Consider the following 24,533-nt stretch of genomic DNA (forward strand, 5'->3'; position numbering starts at 1 on the left):
AAATTTTTTAATGCCCTCAATGTTGGCGAGTTCACTACTGTTGCAGGTAGGGCATTCCACGGCCTCACCACTCTTTGCGTAAAAAACCCACCTCTGACCTCTGTCCTATATCTATTACCCCTCAATTTAAGGCTATGTCCCCTCGTGCTAGCCACCTCCATCCGCGGGAGAAGGCTCTCACTGTCCACCCTATCTAACCCTCTGATCATTTTGTATGCCTCTATTAAGTCACCTCTTAACCTTCTTCTCTCTAACGAAAACAACCTCAAGTCCATCAGCCTTTCCTCATAAGATTTTCCCTCCATACCAAGCAACATCCTGGTAAATCTCCTCTGCACCCGTTCCAAAGCTTCCACGTCCTGCCTATAATGAGGCGACCAGAACTGTACGCAATACTCCAAATGCGGCTGTACTAGAGTTTTGTACAACTGCAACATGACCTCATGGCTCCGGAACTCAATCCCTCTACCAATAAAGGCCAACACACCATAGGCCTTCTTCACAACCCTATCAACCTGGGTGGCAACTTTCAGGGATCTATGTACATGGACACCGAGATCCCTCTGCTCATCCACACTACCAAGAATTTTACCATTAGCCAAATATTCCGCATTCCTGTTATTCTTTCCAAAGTGAATCACCTCACACTTCTCCACATTAAACTCCATTTGCCACCTCTCAGCCCAGCTCTGCAGCTTATCTATGTCCCTCTGTAACCTGCAACATCCTTCCGCACTGTCTACAACTCTACCGACTTTAGTGTCGTCTGCAAATTTACTCACCCATCCTTCTGCGCCCTCCTCTAGGTCATTTATAAAAATGACAAACAGCAACGGCCCCAGAACAGATCCTTGTGGTACGCCACTCGTAACTGAACTCCATTCTGAACATTTCCCATCAACTACCACTCTCTGTCTTCTTTCAACTAGCCAATTTCTGATCCACATCTCTAAATCACCCTCAATCCCCAGCCTCCGTATTTTCTGCAATAGCCGACCGTGGGGAACCTTATCAAACGCTTTACTGAAATCCATATACACCATATCAACTGCTCTACCCTCGTCTACCTGTTCAGTCACCTTCTCAAAGAACTCGATAAGGTTTGTGAGGCATGACCTACCCTTCACAAAACCATGCTGACTATCCCTAATCATATTATTCCTATCTAGATGATTATAAATCGTATCTTTTATAATCCTCTCCAAGACCTTACCCACCACAGACATTAGGCTCACCGGCCTATAGTTACCGGGGTTATCTCTACTCCCCTTCTTGAACAAAGGGACCACATTTGCTATCCTCCAGTCCTCTGGCACTATTCCTGTAGCCAATGATGACCTAAAAATCAAAGCCAAAGGCTCAGCAATCTCTTCCCTGGCTTCCCAGAGAATCCTAGGATAAATCCCATCCGGCCCCGGGGACTTATCTATTTTCACCTTGTCCAGAATTGCCAACACTTCTTCCCTACGCACCTCAATGCCATCTATTCTAATAGCCTGGGTCTCAGCATTCTCCTCCACAATATTATCTTTTTCTTGAGTGAATACTGACGAAGAGAATTCATTTAGTATCTCGCTTATCTCCTCAGCCTCCACACACAACTTCCCACCACTGTCCTTGACTGGCCCTACTCTTACCCTAGTCATTCTTTTATTCCTGACATACCTATAGAAAGCTTTTGGGTTTTCCTTGATCCTACCTGCCAAAGATGTATTGATGAAACTGCTTTACAGCGAATACGACCGCCAGACCTTCTTTCTCTATCTGGGCATATTTTCTCTCATCCACGGCCAGCATCCAGGAGGCAAAAGCGATCGGCTATTCACGACCATCGCTCATCCGATGAGACAGGACCACCCCAATTCCTTACGGCAAAGCATTGCATGTGACATATAATGGTTTCAAGGGATTGAAATGCGTCAACACCCCTGAAGAGGACAACTGCTGTTTTACCTTCTCAAATTCCTCACCCTGGGCCTTGCTCCATTTCCAGGGCTGGTGCTTCTTGAGGCAGCATGGTAGCACAGTGGTTAGCTCTGTTGCTTTATAGTGCCAGGTTCCCGGGTTTAATTCCCGCTTTGGTCACTGTCTGTGTAAAGTCTGCACGTTCTCCCAGTGTCTGCGTGGGTTTCCTCCGGGTGCTTCGGTTTCCTCCCACAAGTCTCGAAAGACGGCGGCATTCTCTGCCCCGCCGCACCACATTTCTGCCCCGACCGGCTGGCGGGATTCTCCGTTACGCCAGCCGGTCAATAGGGTTTACCATTTTGGGGCAGCCCCACACTGTCGGGAAACCCCCGGGCACTGGCAAAGCGGAGAATCATGGTGGTGGAGAATCCCGGCCATGTTGTTAGGTAAATTGGACATTCTGAATTCTCACGCAGTGTACCCGAACAGCCAGAGTGTGGTGACTAGGGGCTTTTCACAGTCACTTCATTACAGTATTAATGTAAGCCTACTTGTGACAATATTAAAGATTATTATTATTGTAAAAAAGGAGCAGGTGAGGGGTTGAGTTAAAGTGTTGTGCCACAAGTACCACGAGCTGATGCAGCGACTGTGTATCAGGCGCAGCCGGGTGTGTGAGACTTCGGATCACCCTGAAAGTGTGCACTCCACAGGCCGTCAACAGGATGACCGTCTGGCACTCATTCTCCGTGATGTTGTTGGCCCGGAAGAAGTAACATAGAACATAGAACGATACAGCGCAGTACAGTACAGGCCCTTCGGCCCTCGATGTTGCACCGACATGGAAAAAATCTAAAGGCCATCTAACCTACACTATGCCCTTATCATCCATATGCTTATCCAATAAATTTTTAAATGCCCTCAATGTTAGGATCTGTTCTGGGGCCGTTGCTGTTTGTCATTTTTATAAATGACCTAGAGGAGGGCACAGAAGGATGGGTGAGTAAATTTGCAGACGACACTAAAGTCGGTGGAGTTGTAGACAGTGCGGAAGGATGTTGCAGGTTACAGAGGGACATAGATAAGCTGCAGAGCTGGGCTGAGAGGTGGCAAATGGAGTTTAATGTGGAGAAGTGTGAGGTGATTCACTTTGGAAAGAATAACAGGAATGCGGAATATTTGGCTAATGGTAAAATTCTTGGTAGTGTGGATGAGCAGAGGGATCTCGGTGTCCATGTACATAGATCCCTGAAAGTTGCCACCCAGGTTGATAGGGTTGTGAACGCATCCTCTCTGCGTACTGGTTCCAGTCTTCAACACAGGCGTAAAATTGCATCTAACTGCCCAAACAGAGGCATGGCGAATAAAATAAATCCAAACCTGGGTCCTGAAAATCGGGGAGGTGGCTCGCCGAGCATCGCCAGCGAACAGTTTATTTCTCATTGCCAGTTTAATAAGGAGAGTCCACACTGAATAAAATAAAGAAACATAGTTTTATTTATAATACACCATGTACACTGCATGGTAGATCCCCACCAGTGTTCCTGCTCTGGTCAGTGCCTTACTAACTGAGCTTTGATACAGAGGATAATAGAGCTCCCTACCCCTAGCCCAGGAGCTCTTACTCTGCAAGACCAGTGTGGCCCTTTTAATTTGTCCCTGAGTTAATTTCTGTTATTCTATTGTGTTGATTGGACCTTAAAACACACCACCGTGCGAGCTACTTCAAGTTTACTTTCTCTGATCTCAGATACCAGTATATAACTTGTACGAGTTCTCAAATTGCTGTGTACTTTCCAAAAACCCATGACAAGAAGCAGATTGCTATGGGTGTGGCTCCTTGCCCTCTGTCGCCTTGACACGTCTCTTCCGAAGTTCAGCAGTTAAAGTGGGTGAAAATGGAGAAGCTTCAAAAAAATGACAGTTTTATTTAACTGTTTGAAAGAAAAATGCTTGGGCTGAAGTGGTTGATGAAAGCACACCATTTAAAAAAAAAACAATTCTTTGGCATTTTCAATGGAGCCAAACTGAACGAGGGAACTATCTCTTTAAACAGTTTTGTTTTAAAAAGCCAAAAAAAATCAACAGATGTGTATGGGGGGAGGTTGTCTCAGGATGTGACATCATTGACAGGAGAATAGCCAGCCAGTTCTTATGTAACCCTCTCCTATCCCAGCACTGTGTCAAATGCCCTCTGCACAGGAAAACGCAAATAATGGCTGTGTTAAATTGAGCCTCCGAACAATGTAAATCCCCCACAGCTGCCGCTTCCTGTAACAACTGGGAAGATCCTGTGTGCAGAAGAGAAATAAGCACTTCTTACAGTGCACGTGTGGGGTAAGTGATGGAAGTTTCAATTCTTTTCAGATAGTCCTGGTCTCAAACTTTTATTCTCTGATTTTTGGAAAAAAAAACTTTCGCGTAAAATCTTGCATTCTTTTCCCGGAAAATGATCTGCCCAGTTCAACTCTGAATATCGGGAGGCTGGAATCAACTGATCAGTGATCCATGGCCTGCCAGCTAAACAGAAAGACAGCTGTCTCAGTGCATTCATACTGCTGCAATGGAATTTAAACAACTTCTTTTTGGACTTTAACGAAAAAGGTTGGTGGGGGAAAGTGGCAACTTGCTTAAAACGGTTTTTAATCTGCTTTATTTTTTTTCAATGAGGTACATCTCTAGGATATTACTAACTATTAACATTGGATTTTTGCCCAAGGGCGACTCTAGACAAAACACACGAGAGGAGACAGGATAGATAGCATCCAAATTCGGGATGCTAAACAATTCCTGACCTTCCACACTTGTTCAATGTTACTTATTTTACAGAAGTGCATAAGCATTTTTCAAAGTTTCTGGGCTGCATTTTATGTGCTCCTGCTAGATGTGTTTTTGGCGGGGGTATGCATATAAAATAGGGTGGGTGCTCACTCACAGGCTACCCGGGGGGAGGAGGGGGGTGCAGGTGCTGAAATTGGCAGCCTACCCACCATATTAAAATAGATAGTCAAGGGTTAATTAGGCTGGTTGTCAAGGCAATTGACCTGATAGCATGGGTAGCTGGGTGGGAGTGGGCAGGAAAGAAGGGGGCATTCTGTCTTTGCTGCGTTTTGTGGATGGGGAGGGGTGATAGACCCCCCCCCCCCCAGATAGAAACCCGTTTCTTCCTCCCTGTCTGCACCTTAAATCCACCCCTTCCCCCAGCACACCCGCTGCCACTTCTCTCTCCCCCCTCCCCCTGTTTTTGGGGAATCCTGGGGCTTTCATCTTGCAGGACCTACTAAAACATTCCTGGTGCTGCCAGGATTTTATGGAGCTGCTAGCCAACCTCAGTGGCCGACAGCCCCTGAGGACAGGACTTCCTCCTCAGTGATGGGCAGAAGTCCACTTGGTCCTTGTTTAGCCCACCCAAAGTGTGTTATGTCTACACCCACTTTGCTTCAGGGGAGGGGGTGAAGAGAGACCTCCCCCGCCTCGCTCCCTGTAATATTAAGCCCCCTGAGTCTTGTCAGAGAGGAAATGTAGTTGTGCTGTAAAAATGAAAGTGAAAATTGACAGAATGCATTGATGGTTTTAATATGATGTGTCACGCTTCCTCGTGGGTGTTAGTTCTACTACTAATGTACTTAACCTAAATTTTAATTTAAAATACCTCAACAAATAGCCTCACGCTGTGTTAGATGCTAAACAGGGATTAGCCAAAGAGTTTTGATCGTAGAGTTCAGTTTTGAAGAGATTTGTTAAAGATGGGGAGAGGTAGGAGGGCCTTAAGCCGAGAACTCCAGAGCCCAGGGCCACGATAACTTAAGCCTCTGGTGTCAGTGGCAGTGTGGGGATAAGACCATGCACCCTTGACCAGAGTTGGATAAATGGTTAATGTGAACTGGGCAACAGGATGGGAGAATGGAGACAAGATGATGAAAATGCGGATTTAGAAGTCAAGGTGTTGGTGGCTAGACAGTCAGTGGAAATCCAAGATTAGAATGACATATGAGCCAGAATCCTCCAGCCATTGGGATTCTCTTTTCCCACTGGCAGCGCACCCACACCTGTGGGTTTCCTGGTGGTTTTGGGGAAGACTGGGTCAGTGCAATGGAAAATCCCATTGACAAGTGACGGGAAAAGGAAATCCCGCCGCCAGCGAACGGCGCGCTGCAGAGAAACATGCGGTTAGGGGACAGAAGGATCTGACCCATGATCACTGACAGAGAGAGGTAAATACCCATTAGTCCACCCAGCCTGTCCCATGCAATTGTGATACCTTGTGTACAATATATACTCAGTATATTCAATGCATATAGCAATCTATATGCTACTCTACTCTACTTTATTCGCAAAGAATAATACAAATAAGAATATAATGTAATAAGATAACACCAGAATCTCTCGCCCATCTGCTTGTCGGGGACCCTGGGGTCGACAGCGGCTTTGAGATTTGGTTCCTGGCACCTGTCGCAACTCTGGTCCGAGGTGAACTCCAACGAATGAGCAAAAAGGCCTGATATTTAACCAGAGAAGTAAATAAGTCTAATAGATAAGATAAGCAGTTAGGAAAGTCAGCAAAATACATGATGCTGTCTGAGTTTGGACATCTGGTGCCTCATGTTCCAGTAAACATCCTGGCCCTGTAAGGCTGCCAAGTATCCTCACAGTGAGGAGAATTAACTCATCCCTTATAGATGACCTTTTGAGGGCCGTTACTTGTCCAGCCTCAATTTTTAGGCGTGTGGAAAAATTGAACCTCCTTCGGGAACCCCAAAGTACAACAAATTTACAATGAGTCGGGCAGATAAGGCAATCCCAGATGTGGAGCTGGAGGAGCTTTTAGCCTTTGCCCTTAACCAACAGGTATGAGGTTCATTCCGTCTGTAGGGGTGAAGGCAAAAATCTGCAGGCTCCAAGAACAAACTGCCAAAGCACCATTGTGCAGGGGACCATTCAGGTGGGACTGTGAAAAGAAATGTAGTGCTGGGAGGGGACAGTATAGTCAGGGAATCTTTATTCTCTGTGGCCATGATCAGGATTTTCAAAGGTTTTGTTGCCTTCCTGGTGCCAGGGTTGATGATATCTCCTCATATCTGGAGAAGAACTTGGAATGGGAGGGGAAGGATCCAGTTGTTATGGTCCAAGTTAGAACCAATGACCTCCTATCAAAGGAGGAATTATGTTCTGCTAAGGAATAATATGAAAGCAAAATACTGTAGTTGCTGGAAATCTGAAATAAAGAAAAGAATAATGCTGGAAACACCTCTGATCTGACGAAACAGGCCTGAAATGTTAACAGCCTCTCTGCTGCCAGAACTATTGAATTTTCCGAGCCAATTCTGTTGTTTTTATTTCTGCTGAATGAGTTTGAGGAGCGAGGTTCCGGAATATCAGAAGGTAATAATCTCTGCATTACTACCTGAGACATGTGCAAATTGGCATAGGGTCAAACATATCGAAGTGTTGAATGTATGGCCCAGAGAGTGGTGTGGAGACCAGTTTTATGATTGATGCGAACTGGCACCACTACAGGGAAAAGGGGGAACACCACTGTTGGGACAGGCTCAACTAAAACAATGTCAGGCAAGTCCTGTAACTCTGGTAGTAGATACAGCTTTAAACCAAAGAGGTTGAGTGAGGCCCGAGTGAGGAGAAAGGCATAAACTGAATCCATATGGGTAGAACTTAAAAACCAAAAAGGAGCGATCACATTGCTGAGTGTACCATAGGCTCCCTTACAGTCCGAGAGAAATAAATGAGTAGATTTCTTTTTAATAAACAATTTTATTGAGGTAGTTTTTGGCTGTATAAACAGTTACAGACATCATCAGAAAGGAGGCAAAAATGTGCAAACATCCACGTACTTTCAATACTTCCATCGTAACATATTGCACAAGCCCGCTCCCCTCCCACCGGTACTACCCGCCATATTTTCCCTCCTACTCTACAGCAGTGTAACAATTTGAGTAAAAATGAATGTAATGACCGCCAAAGGGGCTTGAACGTGCATTGTATTAGATTCCCCTCCGACACCTTGGAATATGAACTCCCCAAGTGAGTAGGGGGCGGAGCTTCCTCCCAATTGGAGGATCCTTCACAGGCTATAAACCCCGGCCCGCAATCAGGTCGGGGAAGCGGACCCTGAGGGGGAGTGGAGAGTGAGAGAGTATTGTGTTGAGGAGTAGTAGAATAAACTTAATTGTATCCTGTCTGTCTGGCTACATGTGGATGTCATTGCCTTCGGTTACAACACTTGGTGATGAGGATTAAGTGGAGCTGCCGCAACCACAGGACTCCAGGCTTCCGGCCTACCTCCGATGGGCTTGGAGAGGCCTTCGCTTCAGGCAAACTAATGGCACTCATTGGTATGCTTGAAACCTTTGATGCTGATACTGACGATTGGGCCTAGCATTCGGAAAGGATGCAACTGTTTTTTCGAACCAATGCCTTTGTGAACAGCGAGCGGCAGACTGTGACTTTGCTAACCGCCGGGGGTGGCCCTACCTGCGCCTTGATTAAGGACCTTGCTTACCAAGACAAGCCTGACAAACTAGCATTCGATACGTTGGTTGACCTGGTCGGCCATTGCCTGAATCCGCAGCCCACATTATAGTCCGCCACATTATAGTCCGCTGTTACTGGTTTCGTTCAGCTTCGCAGACCCCAACAGAGTCGAACAGGGATTATTTGATGCGCCTATTGGGTCTCTCTGCCCCCTGTGACTTCTGAGTCTCCCTGGCTGAATCCCGATGGGACCGCTTAATTTGTGGATTGCGAGACCAGGAGACGCAGTGCAAATGGAATCACCCATAACCCTGAAGTGGGCCAAAGATGTGGTGATTTCCCAGGAGAGCACCGAACGTGGGCTCCAGGGCATGGCAGTCCTCAACATCGATGCTGGTGGGAATGCCAGCAGGCAGCTACTAGAAATGAGGAACTGGGTTTATTGCAGGGTGAGGGCCATCGCAAGTTGTAAAATTGCCGCCAAAGCGACCCAACATGCCCAGACGGTGGCAGCCCGCATAGAGCTAGGAACAAGGCTCCTGAATGTCACAGGAAGGAGCTTTTCCCGGGCAATGGGCCAGTTGTTATCCCTTCCTGAGAGGCAGCACGCACTTCCTGGAGGCTGAGGGAACACCTCTACCTCTACACTATGTTGTGGGCCCAGGACCTTCGAGTCCACATTTGGTCACATATCCTGTGCTGAGGAGCTCCAACAAGCTGAGCTCAGTGCAGGAGGAGATTGGGGCCCCATTTTTAAATGGTGTCCTGATCTCTTGATCCCCTAACACGCCTCCCCCAACTCACCTGTTGGGGCACCCTCGAGCCCCCCTGCACCCCACCACATAATAGCAGGGCACCCTTGGGCCTAATCCCTGGCGTGAGCAGAATGCAACCTCGCATCTTGGCACTCTGGCAGTGCCACTTGGGCACTCTGACAGTGCCAGGTTGGCACCCAGGTGATACTGTCAGAGTGCAAGGTTGGCAGTGCCGAGGTTCCTGGGTGATATCAGCAGTGTCAGGATGCCACCTTGCCAAGAGGCTGACCACCTGGGGGCCTCTGGTCACCTGGGAGACCCCTCCCCAACTGCCATTCCACCGGGTCCTCATTTGTGGGGACCAGTGCTAAACAGCGCCTGGCTGTTGTCGTCTCGTTGAGGCTGGCAGATGCCGGATGGCCATTTGATCTGGCAGCAAAATGTTAAGTGAGTTTTTAAGCGCACTTAATTGTGTGAGACTGGGTCCCGCACACTGCGGGTAGGATCCAGATTGCGAGATCTCGCAAGACATAACAACGTTTGAGAATCCGGGAGATTACTCTCCCGGCTGCCTCCCATCACGATTCTGGTGATATGTGACCGGTATATCGCGCCCATTGTAATCCCTCCCCAATAACTTCCTCACCCCTACCTTCTGAGTGATTGTGACCCATCCCTCATGTGACACATCTAACGACACCCCCGTTCACCACCCATTCTGGGGTCTGCATGCATCCCCTTCCAGTCAAAACTCTATTATCCCTTTGACTCCCTTTTTTGTCAGCATTTCATGTGCCTTTATTGAGCTCCAGCTTCCCACCCTTGGGTCTACCTCCTGCCTTCCATTGTTCCTCATCCTCCTGCCCCTTAACCTTCCATCGGCCCACTTTTCCCCTTGCACAGTCTTCTTTCCCCATTGACCCCTTCTATTCGTCATCCCCGATTTCTTTCCCCCCGGTCGAAATGCTCATTTCTGAAGGTGAAGTTATGTCTTGGTACCCAGAGTCACTCCACATCTGGAACATCCTGGGAGATTGTCTAGTTCATACAGTCAAAACTGCAGGTGCCTCATTCACATTCCAATTGGCAGTGAGAAAAGCATGTTCTCTTCAAGAAGAGCCTTCACAGAATTTAATATTTTTATTTTAACCTTAGGATTTGATGGAACCATCAATTCACTAGACACGTGCTTTAAGATATGAACAGTGGTTTTAATCTACTTACTACAGAGCCAGCCTGTTACCCGTTGAACTCTCGATGAACTGCAGGCTGGCTCTGGACAATGGTATTTATACAGCAGTCCAGGGGGAGGAGTTGTGGACGGAGCCAAGGGTGGAGCCCTGTACAAACTCCTGAGCATTCCCAGAGCTACTCCCCCTAGTGGTCAGATAACGCTACTGCGCTTACAATGGTATTGGTAAATACAGTGTGAATTACTAAATTACATTCACCACAGGATTACACCATGCGAATGCAAGTTCTGATGTAACGGAAGCTTTAATTTAAGTCAGTGGAACAATTAATCGGTTATCTCCGATAAAAGTTTTGGAACCCCTTGAACAATAAATGCTTCTCTCTTACAGAATACTCAGGTTGCTGAAGTACATTGCAGAGGACAAACTACCATCAAGATATCTGAAGTTCATAAACACTGTCAACTTAATCAAGAAAAACAAACCTTTTTTGTTATTGACTCGTGTTTAAGGGAGAGACGGTCGCAACTCGGGTCGTTTATGAAAGATGGCCCTTTGCCTGAAGCAAGTCTTTAATAAAGACAGGACTTTCCGACCCCGAAAGAGGTTTGAGCCTGGAACCCAACGCTTCGAGTTGTACAAAAAAGCACAGGCCTCACTTAAATCTGGTGTCGATCTCAAGACTGTGGTTCAGCTGCCTGCTGGGGAAAACCTAAATGATTGGATTGCAGTCAACACTGTAGATTTCTTCAACCGCATCAACCTAATCTACGGCACCATTTGTGAGTACTGCACCGAAAGGAGCTGTCCTGTCATGTCAGGTGGGCTGAAGTATGAATATCGGTGGCAGGATGAACACAAGTATAAGAAGCCAACCAAAGTAACTGCACCACGGTACATGAATTTGCTCATGGACTGGATTGAGGCCCTGATCAATAATGAGGACAACTTCCCCACTCGAGTCGGTAAGATTTCTGAGAGAAAAATAAGAATTTGCGATTGAAGAGATTAACGTTGATTGAGTTGTACAATTAGCTAAATGGTAAATAAGAAGCATAATATGAACGTTTTAAAGCCTTTGAAATAGAACTGCTGCTGGGTTACTCGGTGCTGACTGTTGGGGAGTGAACGTGATGAGAATGACATTTTCTGAGTAAGTTTTGGCTTCTTTCTTGCAAAAAATCAGTTTATAAGGAAAGTCTTGCTGAGACTGTTCTGATAAAAAGAGGGAGACTTTCAATTGACGGCTACCCATTTCTCACCTGATAAATGTATGATCAGCAGATGACTACCTGGTGTACACCTTGTGCAGTCATTCGCCGGCTCAACAGAGTTTCAAACAGGTTTCTTAAGTGGCCTCATTATACCTCTTCCCAAAATGGACAGAACATAGAACATAGAATAGTACAGCACAGAACAGGCCCTTCGGCCCTCAATGTTGTGCCGAGCCATGATCACCCTACTCAAACCCACGTATCCACCCTATACCCGTAACCCAACAACCCCCCCCTTAACCTTACTTTTTAGGACACTATGGGCAATTTAGCATGGCCAATCCACCTAACCCGCACATCTTTGGACTGTGGGAGGAAACCGGAGCACCGGAGTGTGCAAACCCACGCACACACGGGGAGGACGTGCAGACTCCGCACAGGCAGTGACCCAGCCGGGAATGGAACCTGGGACCCTGGAGCTGTGAAGCATTTATGCTAACCACAATGCTACCGTGTTGCCCAGAAGGACAGATGTAAATGGGGTTTCTACACCTGTTTTAATGTTGGGTCCCGATTATAGGGAGAAATACAGGAAACATACCACAAAGTTAACAAACATGTTTTTCTAATTCAACCTAAGTACCAGACACGTCCATTAGGCCTGGCACCAAGTAGGGTGGTTAGGGAGGGATCCATGGAAAGCTGAAGGGTAGATAACACTCACTCTGCCTGGGTACACATGACTTGTTTCATGTAAAATTTAAAATGGTCATGATCTAATGTAAACAATATCTTTACTTGTGTAACCTATGTAACCATATTTGGTATAAATATCACCTGATGCTGTACGCTGGCAGAGTCAGCTCCGGAGGTCTATCTCTGAAGCTGGGCTCTCCCAACATGATGGTCAATAAACAATCATTCTGCACCTGAGACTCCTTGTTTAGTGGAAAAGTGAAAGACCACAACAGAAGGCAGCCTCTCCCAATAGGCAAGTTTTTTTTTTGTATTTTACTCTTTTGTGGGGCCTGGAGGAGCAGGAGTGTCATCAAGCTGTTATTGGGCACCCATTAAGTACCCTTAAATATTTAAGTTGCACTTCTGAATACTGCTGATCAGTTCTGCATGACTACATAGCTGGCAGCAACTTCTGCCAAGGGACAGGGGTCACTTCACAGCTTGGGCATTTTAGATGCCAATGAATTCCTAAGCTTCGTTGCTTTTATTAATTTGTGGAATGTACTTCAAAATTTTAAAATAGGTTACTTTAACTTCACAGAACTCATTGGGACGCTTTGAAATATGAATTTTGTGTATTGCCTAAATATCAGGGAGACTCTAAGCAGGCTATTTGAAATGTGAAAGGTCCCATCACTGTTGTAGGACCCTGATCACAGCATCCAAGGAGAAGTGAGCAGAGCATGCTTTTTTAGAACAATACAGCACAGAACAGGCCCTTCGACCCTCGATGTTGTGCCGAGCAATGATCACCCTACTCAAGCCCACGTATCCACCCTATACCAGTAACCCAACAACCCCCATTAACCTTATTTTTTAGGACACTAAGGGCAATTTAGCCTGGCCAATCCACCTAACCCGCACATCTTTGGACTGTGGGAGGAAACCGGAGCACCCGTAGAAAACCCACGCACACACGGGGAGGACGTGCAGACTCCACACAGACAGTGACCCAGCCGGGAATCGAACCTGGGACCCTGGAGCTGTGAAGCATTGATGCTAACCACCATGCTACTGTGCTGCCCCAAAAGGGCTTATAAACCCTTCCTTCGCCAAACATCGAAAAGGGACACTGGAGGCCTCTTCCCACAGGTGGATTTTAAAAACAATGGTTTTGAGGGGTCAGGGAAAGTAGGAATGTTCTAGCTCCCTCCCAATATTCCAGTCCACTGCTGAAGTTTTCTCATTCCTCGGCATCTGTGTCCTTCCATTAGGCCTATATCTGGCAACCATCTATGCGCATCAGCTGAACGATTTTCTCTCTGCAATGGGCACTGCTTTGGCAACTGTAGCTTGCTGAGAAACTGCTGCTGAAGCTAAAACCTGACTGCCACAGGTACTCCACTCAACCAAGGGCCATCCTCAAAATCATCTGCGGAATACATTCTGAGTGAATAACATGGTTTGCAGTTTGAATTGCAATTTTAGAATTTCACTTGCTATGTGTAACGTGGGAGCTTACCATTGTTCATTTGGGAATTTAAGTAAATTGGAGAGTTCTTCTTGGACAAATACGCCTGTTACTTGACTTATCCTTGCTTGTTCTATATTTAACTCTTGATCTCTAAATCGAGCAACATCAAAGAGTGACCAGAGGAAATAATACAAAACCACCATCCACCTCTACTTCGTCTCTTGGTTAGCCTATCATTTTCCAGTTGCATGTCATGGCACTGTATTCTCAATGGAATTGTGTGCATAACTCTCCAGTCCGACCAATGGTTTTGCAGACCTGATGCTGGCAAGCTACGTGTAATGACATTTGACCTGAAAGCAATCCGGAAAGTCTGTAATTTCTTTAAAATGACTGTGGAATCTAATAATTTTCCAGAATCTTTGAAAAGGACACTTAAAGTTTGCACCAATTGTACAATGCCATCATACTGCTTTCTCTCCGTATCCCTTGATGCCCTTAAAAATCTAGAAAATTATCAATCCCTTTCTTGAATACATTCAGTGGCTTGGCCTCCACAGCCTTCTCTGGTTCACCACCCTCTTGAGTGAAGAAATCTTTCCTCATCTCAGTCCTAAATGGTCAACCCCATATCCTGAGACTGTGTCCCCTAGTTCAGGATTCCCAAACCAGGGAAAACATCCTCCCTGCATCTGGTCTGTCCAGACCTGTTAGAATTTCACATTTTATATATCATGGTGTAACTGTGTAGACAGATCCACACACATCCTGTCACCAACACCAATCCTATGTCCAGAATGTGTCTCAATGATATCAATCAAAAATCCTTACATCATCCAACAAATCACAATCAACAAAAAAAATTATAAATCGTAATTGTTTTTTTAAGGCTCCCTAAAAAAAGGATTTAATCTGGTAGATTGAGAGAAACTTGGGGGGAGGGTCAGCAGAAAGACAGGGGATGATTGGCTCTGTGGACACAAACACTCCTCATTTCCCCTGCCAGGACCCTCGATCAGCCACTGAGTTTCAACAAGGGACCCACTAATTGATGGCAGGGTGGGATTGCTGTCCACAGGCCTTCCTGACACTGACTTAATGGGGGTTGGTGACAGGAATGGACGGGGTCCCCAACTAATATTCTTCACCTGATTAATTGTCTCCCACCACCAAACTTGCCACAGACTGAGAGCATTAAATACCATCCAGGGTCTGTCACTGTAGAAGTTTGTAAGGTTCCTTTTTCGGATGCCCTTGTCTCGCCTGCACTCACCTTGGTGGTGAATGCCCTGAATCACATCCCCACGGATGATATGCGCAATCTCCCTGGAGATCCTCTCCACTTTGAGCCGGCAGTTTGCGCTGTCGATGGTAGCCATGATGTGGAGATGCCAGCGTTGGACTGGGGTGAGCACCACATAGACACGGACATTAAGTTCCTGCAAAGATGCAAGAAAGCAGACAAGATCCCGAAAGGGCTACAGATCACTCCACATAATGGCCCCCAAATCAGGAAATATCCTCTGTATCCTGAAGCCAAGGCAAGATCAGACCACGTTGTGGGACCTATCTGTTTTTCCACTGGACGTTTAATTGAATTTATCAGTGTCCTAGGGGATACCACTGGACGTGGTGTCCAACATCCTCCTACCCTCCCGCTCCCAAACCTTGTTGCACAGTCTCAGCCAACCAGCGTTTGTCAATTTTTTTTCAGGCATGTTGGATGGAAATGGGTTTCACAGCCACTTCCACTCCCTCAAGCGCATGTCCAGAACTGGGGAAATTAGAACATAGAAAAGTACAGCACAGAACAGGCCCTTCGGCCCTCGATGTTGTGCCGAGCAATGATCACCCTACTCAAACCCACGTATCCACCCTATACCCGTAACCCAACAATCCCCCCATTAACCTTGCACTACGGGCAATTTAGCATGGCCAATCCACCTAACCCACACATCTTTGGAAATTCCGCCTATAAATCCCAGAAGACGAATTTCGGAATCTCAATATTTGTAACATGTCTGTGAACAAATCTGTTAAATGGCCAGAATTCCTCTCCTCCTAAGGGTCGAGTTGTTAATTGAATCATTGTAGTAAACAGAGAAAGTAAAATCACCGACATTGTTGAAATGGAGTCAGTGAGGATTTCCATTCAGTAAATAGGCAAACAAAAATGTCTTGAGTACTTGGAATACAGCATCCAAAATTATACTGTGCTTGCTTGGCAGGTCTTTTGCCATGCATTTTGTCAGGATTGATTGGTCCAGTAAGCAGGCTGGCGTCCTGGCCTCTGGTCATTACAACTATGAACTCCAGTCCGGTAATAATAGAATTTGGAGGCCGTTTCGCCAACAGTTTGGGTTGGGGGCAGGGTCAAAGGAAATGTCGATTTGGAAGAACCACAGATTTGAGCCAGGAAGATGGGATGGAAATGGCAGGAGAAGGGGATTAAGACACCAAAAGATTTGTTTCTTAGGGGTCGGTTTGCAGGATGGAAGGAGCTGGAAGCCAAGTATGGACTGGAGAAGGGGAAAATGTTTAGATACATGCATGTTCGAGATTTTGCCAGAAAGGAGATACAGAGCTTCCCGGAGGAGCCGGCCTCCACATTGCTGGAGGAGGTGCTGATGACAGGGAGACTGGAGAAGGGGGTAGTGTCAGCGGTTTACGGAGCTATTTTGGAAGAGGAGAAGTCACCAATGGAAGGGATCAAAGCAAAGTGGGAGGAAGAGTTGGGAGAGGATATGGAGGAGGGATTCTGGTGTGAGGTGCTCCGGAGAGTGAATGCCTCCACCTTGTGCGTGAGGTTGGGGCTGATACAGCTGAAGGTGATATACAGAGAACACCTCACGAGGGCAAGGATGAGCCGATCATATGTTTTGGTCCTGTCTAAAGCTAGAGGATTACTGGAAGGAGTTTTTTTAGGGTAATTTTTAAAGTGGTGCAAGTGAAACTGGACCCGGTCCCTCGGGAGGCCATATTCGGGGTGTCGGACCAGCTAGGGTTGGAAACGGGTGCAGAGGCAGATGTTGAAGCCTTCGCGTCATTCATTGCCCGAAGGTGGATCCTGATAGGTTGGAGAGCAACCTCTCCACCCTGTGCACTGGCGTGGTGGGGGGACCTGTTGGAATTCTTGACTCTTGAAGGTTAAGTTTGAACTGAGGGGAAGGATGGAGGGGTTCTATAGTTTTTGGGCATTATTCATTATGCACTTTCAAGAACTGGATAACATTGAACATTAGTTGGGGCGTGTTGGTGGGAGGGTTGGGGGGAGGGGGGGGTGGTGTATGTTAATGGCGACTATGGGTGATCCCTAATTCCTTTTTGTCATTTGTTTGTGTGAACATGCAGGCTAATGTTTGGTGGGAGGATGGGATCGTGTTATTGATATGGGGATTGACATATTTGTTACTGATTATTATTTATTGTTGGTGGGTGTAAATTTGGGAGAAACTGAAAAAGGAGGAGAATAAAAAAATATTTAAGGAAAAGAAACAAAAAAAATCTATGAACTCATACAAATAGGTGTGTGAGAAGTTTTGAAGTGATTATTACTTCAACTGGTCTTGCATTATGCATTCCCTTTCTTAAAACAAAATGCTTGTCCTTTGCTCAGCTCTTCTAAGATTATCAACCAAAAGTGATGTCCCAATGAGAATGCAATCAGTCATCCTATTAATCTCCTGTATAGCATTGTATCACCTAGCAGAAGTTCTTCATTCTTTCCTTGTTTCCATGCTAGGTGAACCTTCCTTACAAACACAATTGTTTTCAGCAGAACGCCACCTCTGTGAACTTGCCCTGGGATTGAATCTAGTTTGTTTTTCACATCCTTTCTGGAATGATATTTTTAAAGTGATGGAATTCCAGTCATTCGGTTTGGCTGGAACAATATCAAGTGCCAAATTCTGATATTACACAAGACGCTGAGGATTTCCACTGTGACATAGGTTTATAAAGTTATGCAAACCGCACATTAATTATTTTGTCACTGAGATTTCAGACAAGCTGTTTGTGTGGCAGAAAATGACATCTGTAATTTTGTAAGCAATTCATCTTTCTGTTTTCAAAAGTGGAATCAAATTAAATCTAATACTTGAACACAACTGCTTCCCTCAGGCAATTTAAATAAATTAGGTGGATTCCATAATGGTACAAAATTGAACATGTTTCATGGAAGGGGCAGCTAGATGGCCTGAATGGCTTTTGTTCTGTCTTCCAAATGGTGCTGTTTCAGGAGCAAAGTGTTAACATTGACTCTCCCCTCCCCCACTGGGCCATCTGTCACTTGTTCTTTAGTTTTGCTTTCACTCAGCACTGATCTTTGTTCTCCCGTTAACCATTCTGATATCTCACCTTTATGCCGCTACTAGAATATTCTATTGGCCATTAACATTTCTTCTATCCCATGACCTACATATCTTTGTTGCAATCTCTCCTAGCTCCCATCTTCTCCTCTGCTCCACTCCCAACTATACAGCATGTGATCCATCACATTCCTCGCTGTCTTTAACTTTGAAGAATAGTCATACGGACTTGACACATTAACTCAACAGATGCTGCCAGACCTGATGGGTTTTTCCAATATTTTCTGTTTTTATTTCAGACTTTCAGCATCTGAAGTATTTTGCATTTACTTTACTTTGGGGATTCTGTCTCGTATGAGTGTGTTGTCTTGAGGCTTAATTGGCCACTGAGGGATCATCAACCAAGAGATTACACTTTGGAAGGCAAGAAAAGCTTTCACCCACTATAAACACATTTTTCCTTTATTTTTATGAACTAGTCCTCTTCAGAATCTGTTGAAAAGCACCTTGCCGTCCAACCACCAGCATAATCCACTTCTTTGTGGTACCTAATTATTTCCCTGCCACTGTTTGCTGCCCTTGAAACTGTTTGTTTTCTTCTCTGACAAGTTAAGACTTTGGTATTTAAAGAAAAAGAAAGCAGTGTGATTAGTCGAGACAACATTGAGACCTGTGTTCAAGAGAAGAGGACTTATTGCAGGTGTGTGCCTGTTTCCCAGGGAGCGTCCACAATAGCTCCCAGATCCCAGCCATTTTCTAGGGGGACCAGCGGTTGGGGGGATGGCTCCTTGGAGACAAAGGGTACCCACTAAGAAAGTGTTGATACCATTTGCAGAGGCCCCAAACTCGAGCTGAGTCCCAATATAACCAGGCTCGTGCATCTATACATGTTGAGCATGCAATAAGCCTGCGAAAGATGCGGTTCCACTGTCTGGACTTCATTACAATGTTCATGTGACCCTAATAAAGATCATTATTGGTTGGACCGGTAAGGGAGAACCCTCCAGTAAAACCACCAGAGAGTGTCACACATCATAGTTGTCTGCTGCGCTCTGCACAACCTGGCACTGCAGTGGGGAGAGCAGCTGGACCAGGAGGAAATGGAGGAGCACCACATATCCTCAGATGAGGAGGATGTTTAAAAGGGTGGCAAGGAGCAATCTCCTGGAGGAGGTGAAGAAGGACCGCGGGCAATGACCAAGGGCCGCAGGGCGAGGGACACTTAAGATTGTCTCCTGCTTTGGGGAGGACTGAGACGAAGAGTCATCCGATATGTCTCCCCATGGGTTGTGAGACCATCTCATTTGCATCCTGCCAGCAGGAGGTCATTGTGTTGATCTTTCCTTTCATGGAAAGGGTGTAAAAGCGATATGACTGAACCAGGATGACTTCAGTGAGAACTGACCAATGCTCCTCTTATCCTCTGCAACTGGCTGACTCTTTCCCGACTGAAAGCTGAGAGTAACCTGCCACTGTGCAGGGTGGTCGAAGGGTGATGAGATGCTGAATGATATATCTTGGCTGCTGCTGCCTTCTCCAATGTCAGGGTTTCCTCATGATGAAAGAATGCTACTGCTTAGTGTTGCCCTGGTGTGTGGGCACAGCATCAGCATGACTGTATCGTCACAGTGGGAGGGGGGAGGGAGAACCATTGAAATGCCAGAGAAAATGGAGAATGCACCAGCATTGCTTGGGGGGTTGGCAGAGCGTGCTGCTATGAAGAGAGTGGGGAGGCACTTTATGGTTGTCAACGTGACGCTTATTACAATTAATGGTGCTGACACCAGTGATTACCTCTACTTGTGTCTAAATTCACCCATGCCCACAAAGTGACTATCTATTCTTTACCTTCCTCACCGTTGCACTACGTCTACGTGTCTCCCAAGGAACCACTGCTAAGGTTGAGGCAGCCTGCTGACTTCTGTGCCCTGTTGCCTGAGATGACCTTGGTGTGTGTCCCCTGGAGGGCCAGGACCATGAGAGTCCTGGCTAGCTTTTGGGCTGCACTCCCCGGTGTGCAGGCTGGAAGTGTGTCGGTCAGAGTGAGAGGGGATTCAGATGGGCTAGTCACCCCCAGGGTCTCCTGGGTGGATGGCTGGACACCTACCAATCCTCTTCCCTGTGGGTGCCTGGGGGTCCCTGGGCTCCTCTGTGGGAGGGAGGGACAGCTGGAGTGAGATCCAGAAAGCCTACTGCCCTCTGGTGCTGACACCTCATGGATTCCCACCACTGCCTGAATCATGCAGCTCTTGCCCTCCTAAATGAAGTGCATGCCCTAGACCACGGAGTGGACATCCCCCGTCATTGTGCTTGCATCCTGTGCCATCCTGCAGATGCCACCCTCGGACTGTTGGCCTCGTTGCTTTGGAGTGACACTACAATCTCCACGGACAGAATGCAAAGGGATGACTCCAGCCTTGCAGTCCAAGGAGGGGTGTGGGTGCTGACATCCCTTTCTGATATTCACGACTCTGCCTTTGTAGCTCCAGCAGTTGTGGGACGACCAAATCCAGGGTCACATCACCTGACCAGGACTCCAGAGTCCTGAGCTCTAGCATCCCTCGAGTGCCCGATCCCTGGGACATCCTGCCTCTGCCTGCTCTGGATCACCAGCTGTGAGGTACTCACCAAAAGCCCTCCTACTAAATGTTTCCACCGAGATGTGAGCTATGTACTAGTGGAGGGTGCGTGTGACTGCTCTTTAATGCTGGCGTCCGAGATGTCTCCCTCAAAGCTGCTTGTGTCTGTCATCTCCAGAAGGTGCAAGGATGGTCCGGGCTGGTCGACTGATTGACCAATGGGAGAAGCAAGATGGTATTGGTCCATGACTGAGACAGACTGATAGAAGAAGGTTAACTCCTGTGAGGCTTGCGCCATGGCTGGGTGCTTTGGATTCTCACCTCGCCCTCTGAACAGATGCAGTCCTACTCCTCAACGGTTAGCTCTCTCTCTCTTCGAACGGGATGAAGGCCTTCAGCTCCGGCATCCAATCGGCTGGCTGTGACAGCTCACGCCAGTTGTGATTGCATTTGTCCTGCAATGAGACAGATGGGAAGAACGTAGGTAGGACTCATGCCAGGTCAGGTGGTGATGAATTCCGGCTGAGTGGGAGTGGGGATGTGAGGCAGAAGGAGCCACATGGGGGACGATGGCCGAGTGAGTGCTGGGATCCCATTGGGTGGCTGGGAGTGAGATCACCATGGCAGTGTGATGGGTGAGTTGAGGGGTGCAGCTGGACATGAGGGGGAAGACTTGCCCTAGCTGCATGAACAGTGTCATTCATTTTCTTTCGACACTATCTGTCCGTCCTCTGATGGAGTGAGCTGGCACGCACAATCGCGTCCACAGCCTCCCAGGCAAGGTTGGTCAATGTCAGAAATGTGGAGCTGTCTTCCTGGCGGCTATTCCCCCCCCCCCCATCCACCGAATGGACTTGGAACGAGTGCTGGGTTTAACAGAGCTCCCTCGCTGATTGCTGAGATGAAGTAATTACAGGCGAGCAAATCGGGGCAGACTGCCATGAGCGTGGTGTGAAATTTCTTGTTCCCCAAGTGGCTGAAGGTTTGGTGCTTTTTCACGCCAGCGTGATTCTCTCGTGTTTTTTTCCGCCAAAACTGACACTTTATCAGAAAATTCCGCCTGCAGTGTCAATAGGCTCAGACTAGGCAGCACTAATGTGACTTATGAAAGGAAAATAATGTTTTAAGATAAGATAATCGCTTATTGTTAGAAGTAGGCTTCAATGAAGTTACTGTGAAAAGCCCCTAGACGCCACATTCGGGCGCCTGTTCGGGGAGGCTGGTACGGGAATTGAACCCACACTGCTGGCCTTGTTCTGCATTACAAGCCAGTTGTTTAGCCCGCTGTGCTAAACCAGCCCCTATATATGTATTTTGATGATTCATTGATTTGAACCTGGATTTAGTCCCCTCTCAGGGCTAAAATCTTACTCTTCTTCCGATTTTGAATTTGATCTATCTGACCGAGGCATTTAATGACATGGCCACATTTGTTACCTACCGAGAAATATAATTTTTATCATCTTTCATTTTCAATGTTTTAAAAATAACTTTCATGAACCTCTTTGTAAAGTCGTATAATTCCTGTATCCAATTTACAAAGCACTGGATGACTAAGCACCATTATGATTCAGTCATGCTGAGTGAGACACTGTCCTGAGGGATGGAGAACTGATGCACATTATAGTGGCATTCGCCGTCAAGATAATATTTTCAGCTCTTGTTTAAATAGAAACTGGATCAGTGTACTCCAGTATCTAGCAAACAGAGGTGAAAGGTTTCCCCCAATGTCCGTGCTGCCTCAATAACATGAATGATAAAGTTAATAAAATTAATTTGGGGTGAAATATCAGAGATCAACTTCCTCAACTAGGCATACCCAACTGTTAGAGAAGAGCACAGTAAGATTGGTGCTCCAAATCTAGAAATTCATCTGGGCTTATTTCCAATCCCAGATGAAATGAAAAATGAAATGAATATTGCTTATTGTCACGAGTAGGCTTCAATGAAGTTACTGTGAAAAGCCCCTAGTCGCCACATTCCGGCACCTGTCCGGGGAGGCTGGTACAGGAATCGAACCGTGCTGCTGGCCTGCTTGGACTGCTTTTAAAAGCCAGCGATTTAGCCCAGTGAGCTAAACCAGCCCCATATAAAAACAGAAATTGATGGATAAAACTCTGGTCTGACAGCATCTGTGAACAGAGAAATAGAGTTACGATTTCTAATCCATAGAACTCTTCAGAGCATTGACATTTGGCACTGTGTGAGTAGCATATGCAAGAACTAAAGAGGCCTGAGCATGGGAGGAAATTGATTCTGGGGCTTCATCAATGTATTTGGGCTGTTGTTGAGGCAGCCATTGCTCGGGCGACTATCTGCAAGGGATGGGCATGAAATAGGTCGAATGCAACCCCTGTGGGATCGGCAGAGCAATGTTCCTCCTGGTACATTAGACATAGTACATACAGTGCAGAAGAAGGCCATTCAGCCCATATAGTCAGCACCGACCAACTCAAGCCCTCACTTCCACCCAATAACCCCTTCCTAACTTTTTTGGTCACCAAGGGCAATTTAGCATGGCCAATCCACCTAACCCACACATCTTTGGACTGTGGAAGGAAACCGGAGCACCCGGAGGAAACACACTGGGAGAGCGTGCAGACTCCGCACAGACAGTGACCCAGCGGGGAATCAAACCTGGGACCCTGGCGCTGTGAAGCCACAGTGCTATCCACTTGTGCTGCCCTGTGTTTCTGTGACCTGGGGCCAGAGTTGAGAGAGCACCATTGTGAACTAGGGCGAGTGGAATATTTGGATGTGGGGAATGGTCTAACATAGAACATAGAACAGTACAGCACAGAACAGGCCCTTCGGCCCTCGATGTTGTGCCGAGCAATGATCACCCTACTTAACCCACGTAACCGGTATACCCGTAACCCAACAATCCCCCCATTAACCTTACACTACGGGCAATTTAGCATGGCCAATCCACCTAACCCGCACATCTTTGGACTGTGGGAGGAAACCGGAGCACCCGGAGGAAACCCACGCGCACACGGGGAGGACGTGCAGACTCCACACAGACAGTGACCCAGCCGGGAATCGAACCTGGGACCCTGGAGCTGTGAAGCATTGATGCTAACCACCATGCTACCGTGAGGCCCCGTGTAGAAGTCTGTTCATAATACGGTAGAAATCCAAATCTCGAGTGGATTTGTTTTTTTTTAAACTATTAAAAGTTCGAGCATTTGAAATTAATCACAAGACATAATTTTTAAATACACAAATTGAGAAGTTTTCTAGTGAAAATGCCCCCTGACATGTATGCTTATCTTGGCTGTTCTCCCACTGTAGAGTGTCTGCGTGAGTTTCCTCCGGGTGCTCCGGGAGTTTCCTCCCACAGTCCAAAGATGTGCAGGTTAGGTGGATTGGCCATGCTAAATTGCCTTTGGTGTCCAAAATTGCCCTTAGTGTTGGGTGGGGTTACTGGGTTATGGGGATAGGGTGGAGGTGTTGACCTTGGGTAGGGTGCTCTTTCCAAGAGCCGGTGCAGACTCGATGGGCCAAATGGCCTCCTTCTGCACTGTAAATTCTATGACAAGTTATACAGTAATTTTCTAATTGGTGAATCTGTTTGCTTGACACGTGCACTACAGGAGACATGACGTCATCTCATGACAGTTAAGGCGCTAAAATGTGATTATCACAGTCATCCTCTGATGAGTTAACTAAGCGTCCAACACCTACAGATCAGGAGATGGCACATTCTTGTGCGAATGGCAGTTGCATGGAAAATGACCTTGTAATGGATCACCCTCTATAATATCAACTCAACTCCACTACATTTAAGTATTGAGCTTCATTTTGTAAAGTTAAAGTTGTTATTAACCAGATATCCAAATGCTCAATTTATTTTGTGGATTTTTAAAGATGTTGAACTCATATGTTCCATCCTGTAACCTGGAGTGAAATTTATTGAGGAAATAATTGGAGGTTGCC

The 24,533-nt window shown here is 46.6% G+C and overlaps 1 protein-coding gene across 3 annotated transcripts in view; it reads left to right on the plus strand.

The window, feature by feature from the left end:
* The first annotated feature begins 3,925 nt into the window (after nucleotides 1-3,925).
* The window catches only part of LOC119964476 (MOB kinase activator 3C-like), a 43,299-nt gene continuing 22,691 nt past the window's right edge, over nucleotides 3,926-24,533 (plus strand). Inside the window, exons 1-3 of one of the 3 annotated variants that reach the window (XM_038794021.1) lie at nucleotides 3,926-4,242; nucleotides 10,733-11,307; nucleotides 17,451-17,635. In XM_038794021.1, coding sequence (XP_038649949.1) covers nucleotides 10,890-11,307; nucleotides 17,451-17,620 — 588 coding nt within the window. In that variant the 5' untranslated portion in view covers nucleotides 3,926-4,242; nucleotides 10,733-10,889 and the 3' untranslated portion in view covers nucleotides 17,621-17,635. Of the gene's footprint in view, nucleotides 4,243-4,367; nucleotides 4,510-10,732; nucleotides 11,308-17,450; nucleotides 17,636-24,533 lie in introns of those variants that run through there. The other 2 variants (XM_038794020.1, XM_038794019.1) reach the window with 2 other exon arrangements.

This window comes from Scyliorhinus canicula, chromosome 4 (genome assembly GCF_902713615.1).
Source record: "Scyliorhinus canicula chromosome 4, sScyCan1.1, whole genome shotgun sequence".
NCBI classification, from domain to species: Eukaryota; Metazoa; Chordata; class Chondrichthyes; order Carcharhiniformes; family Scyliorhinidae; genus Scyliorhinus; species Scyliorhinus canicula.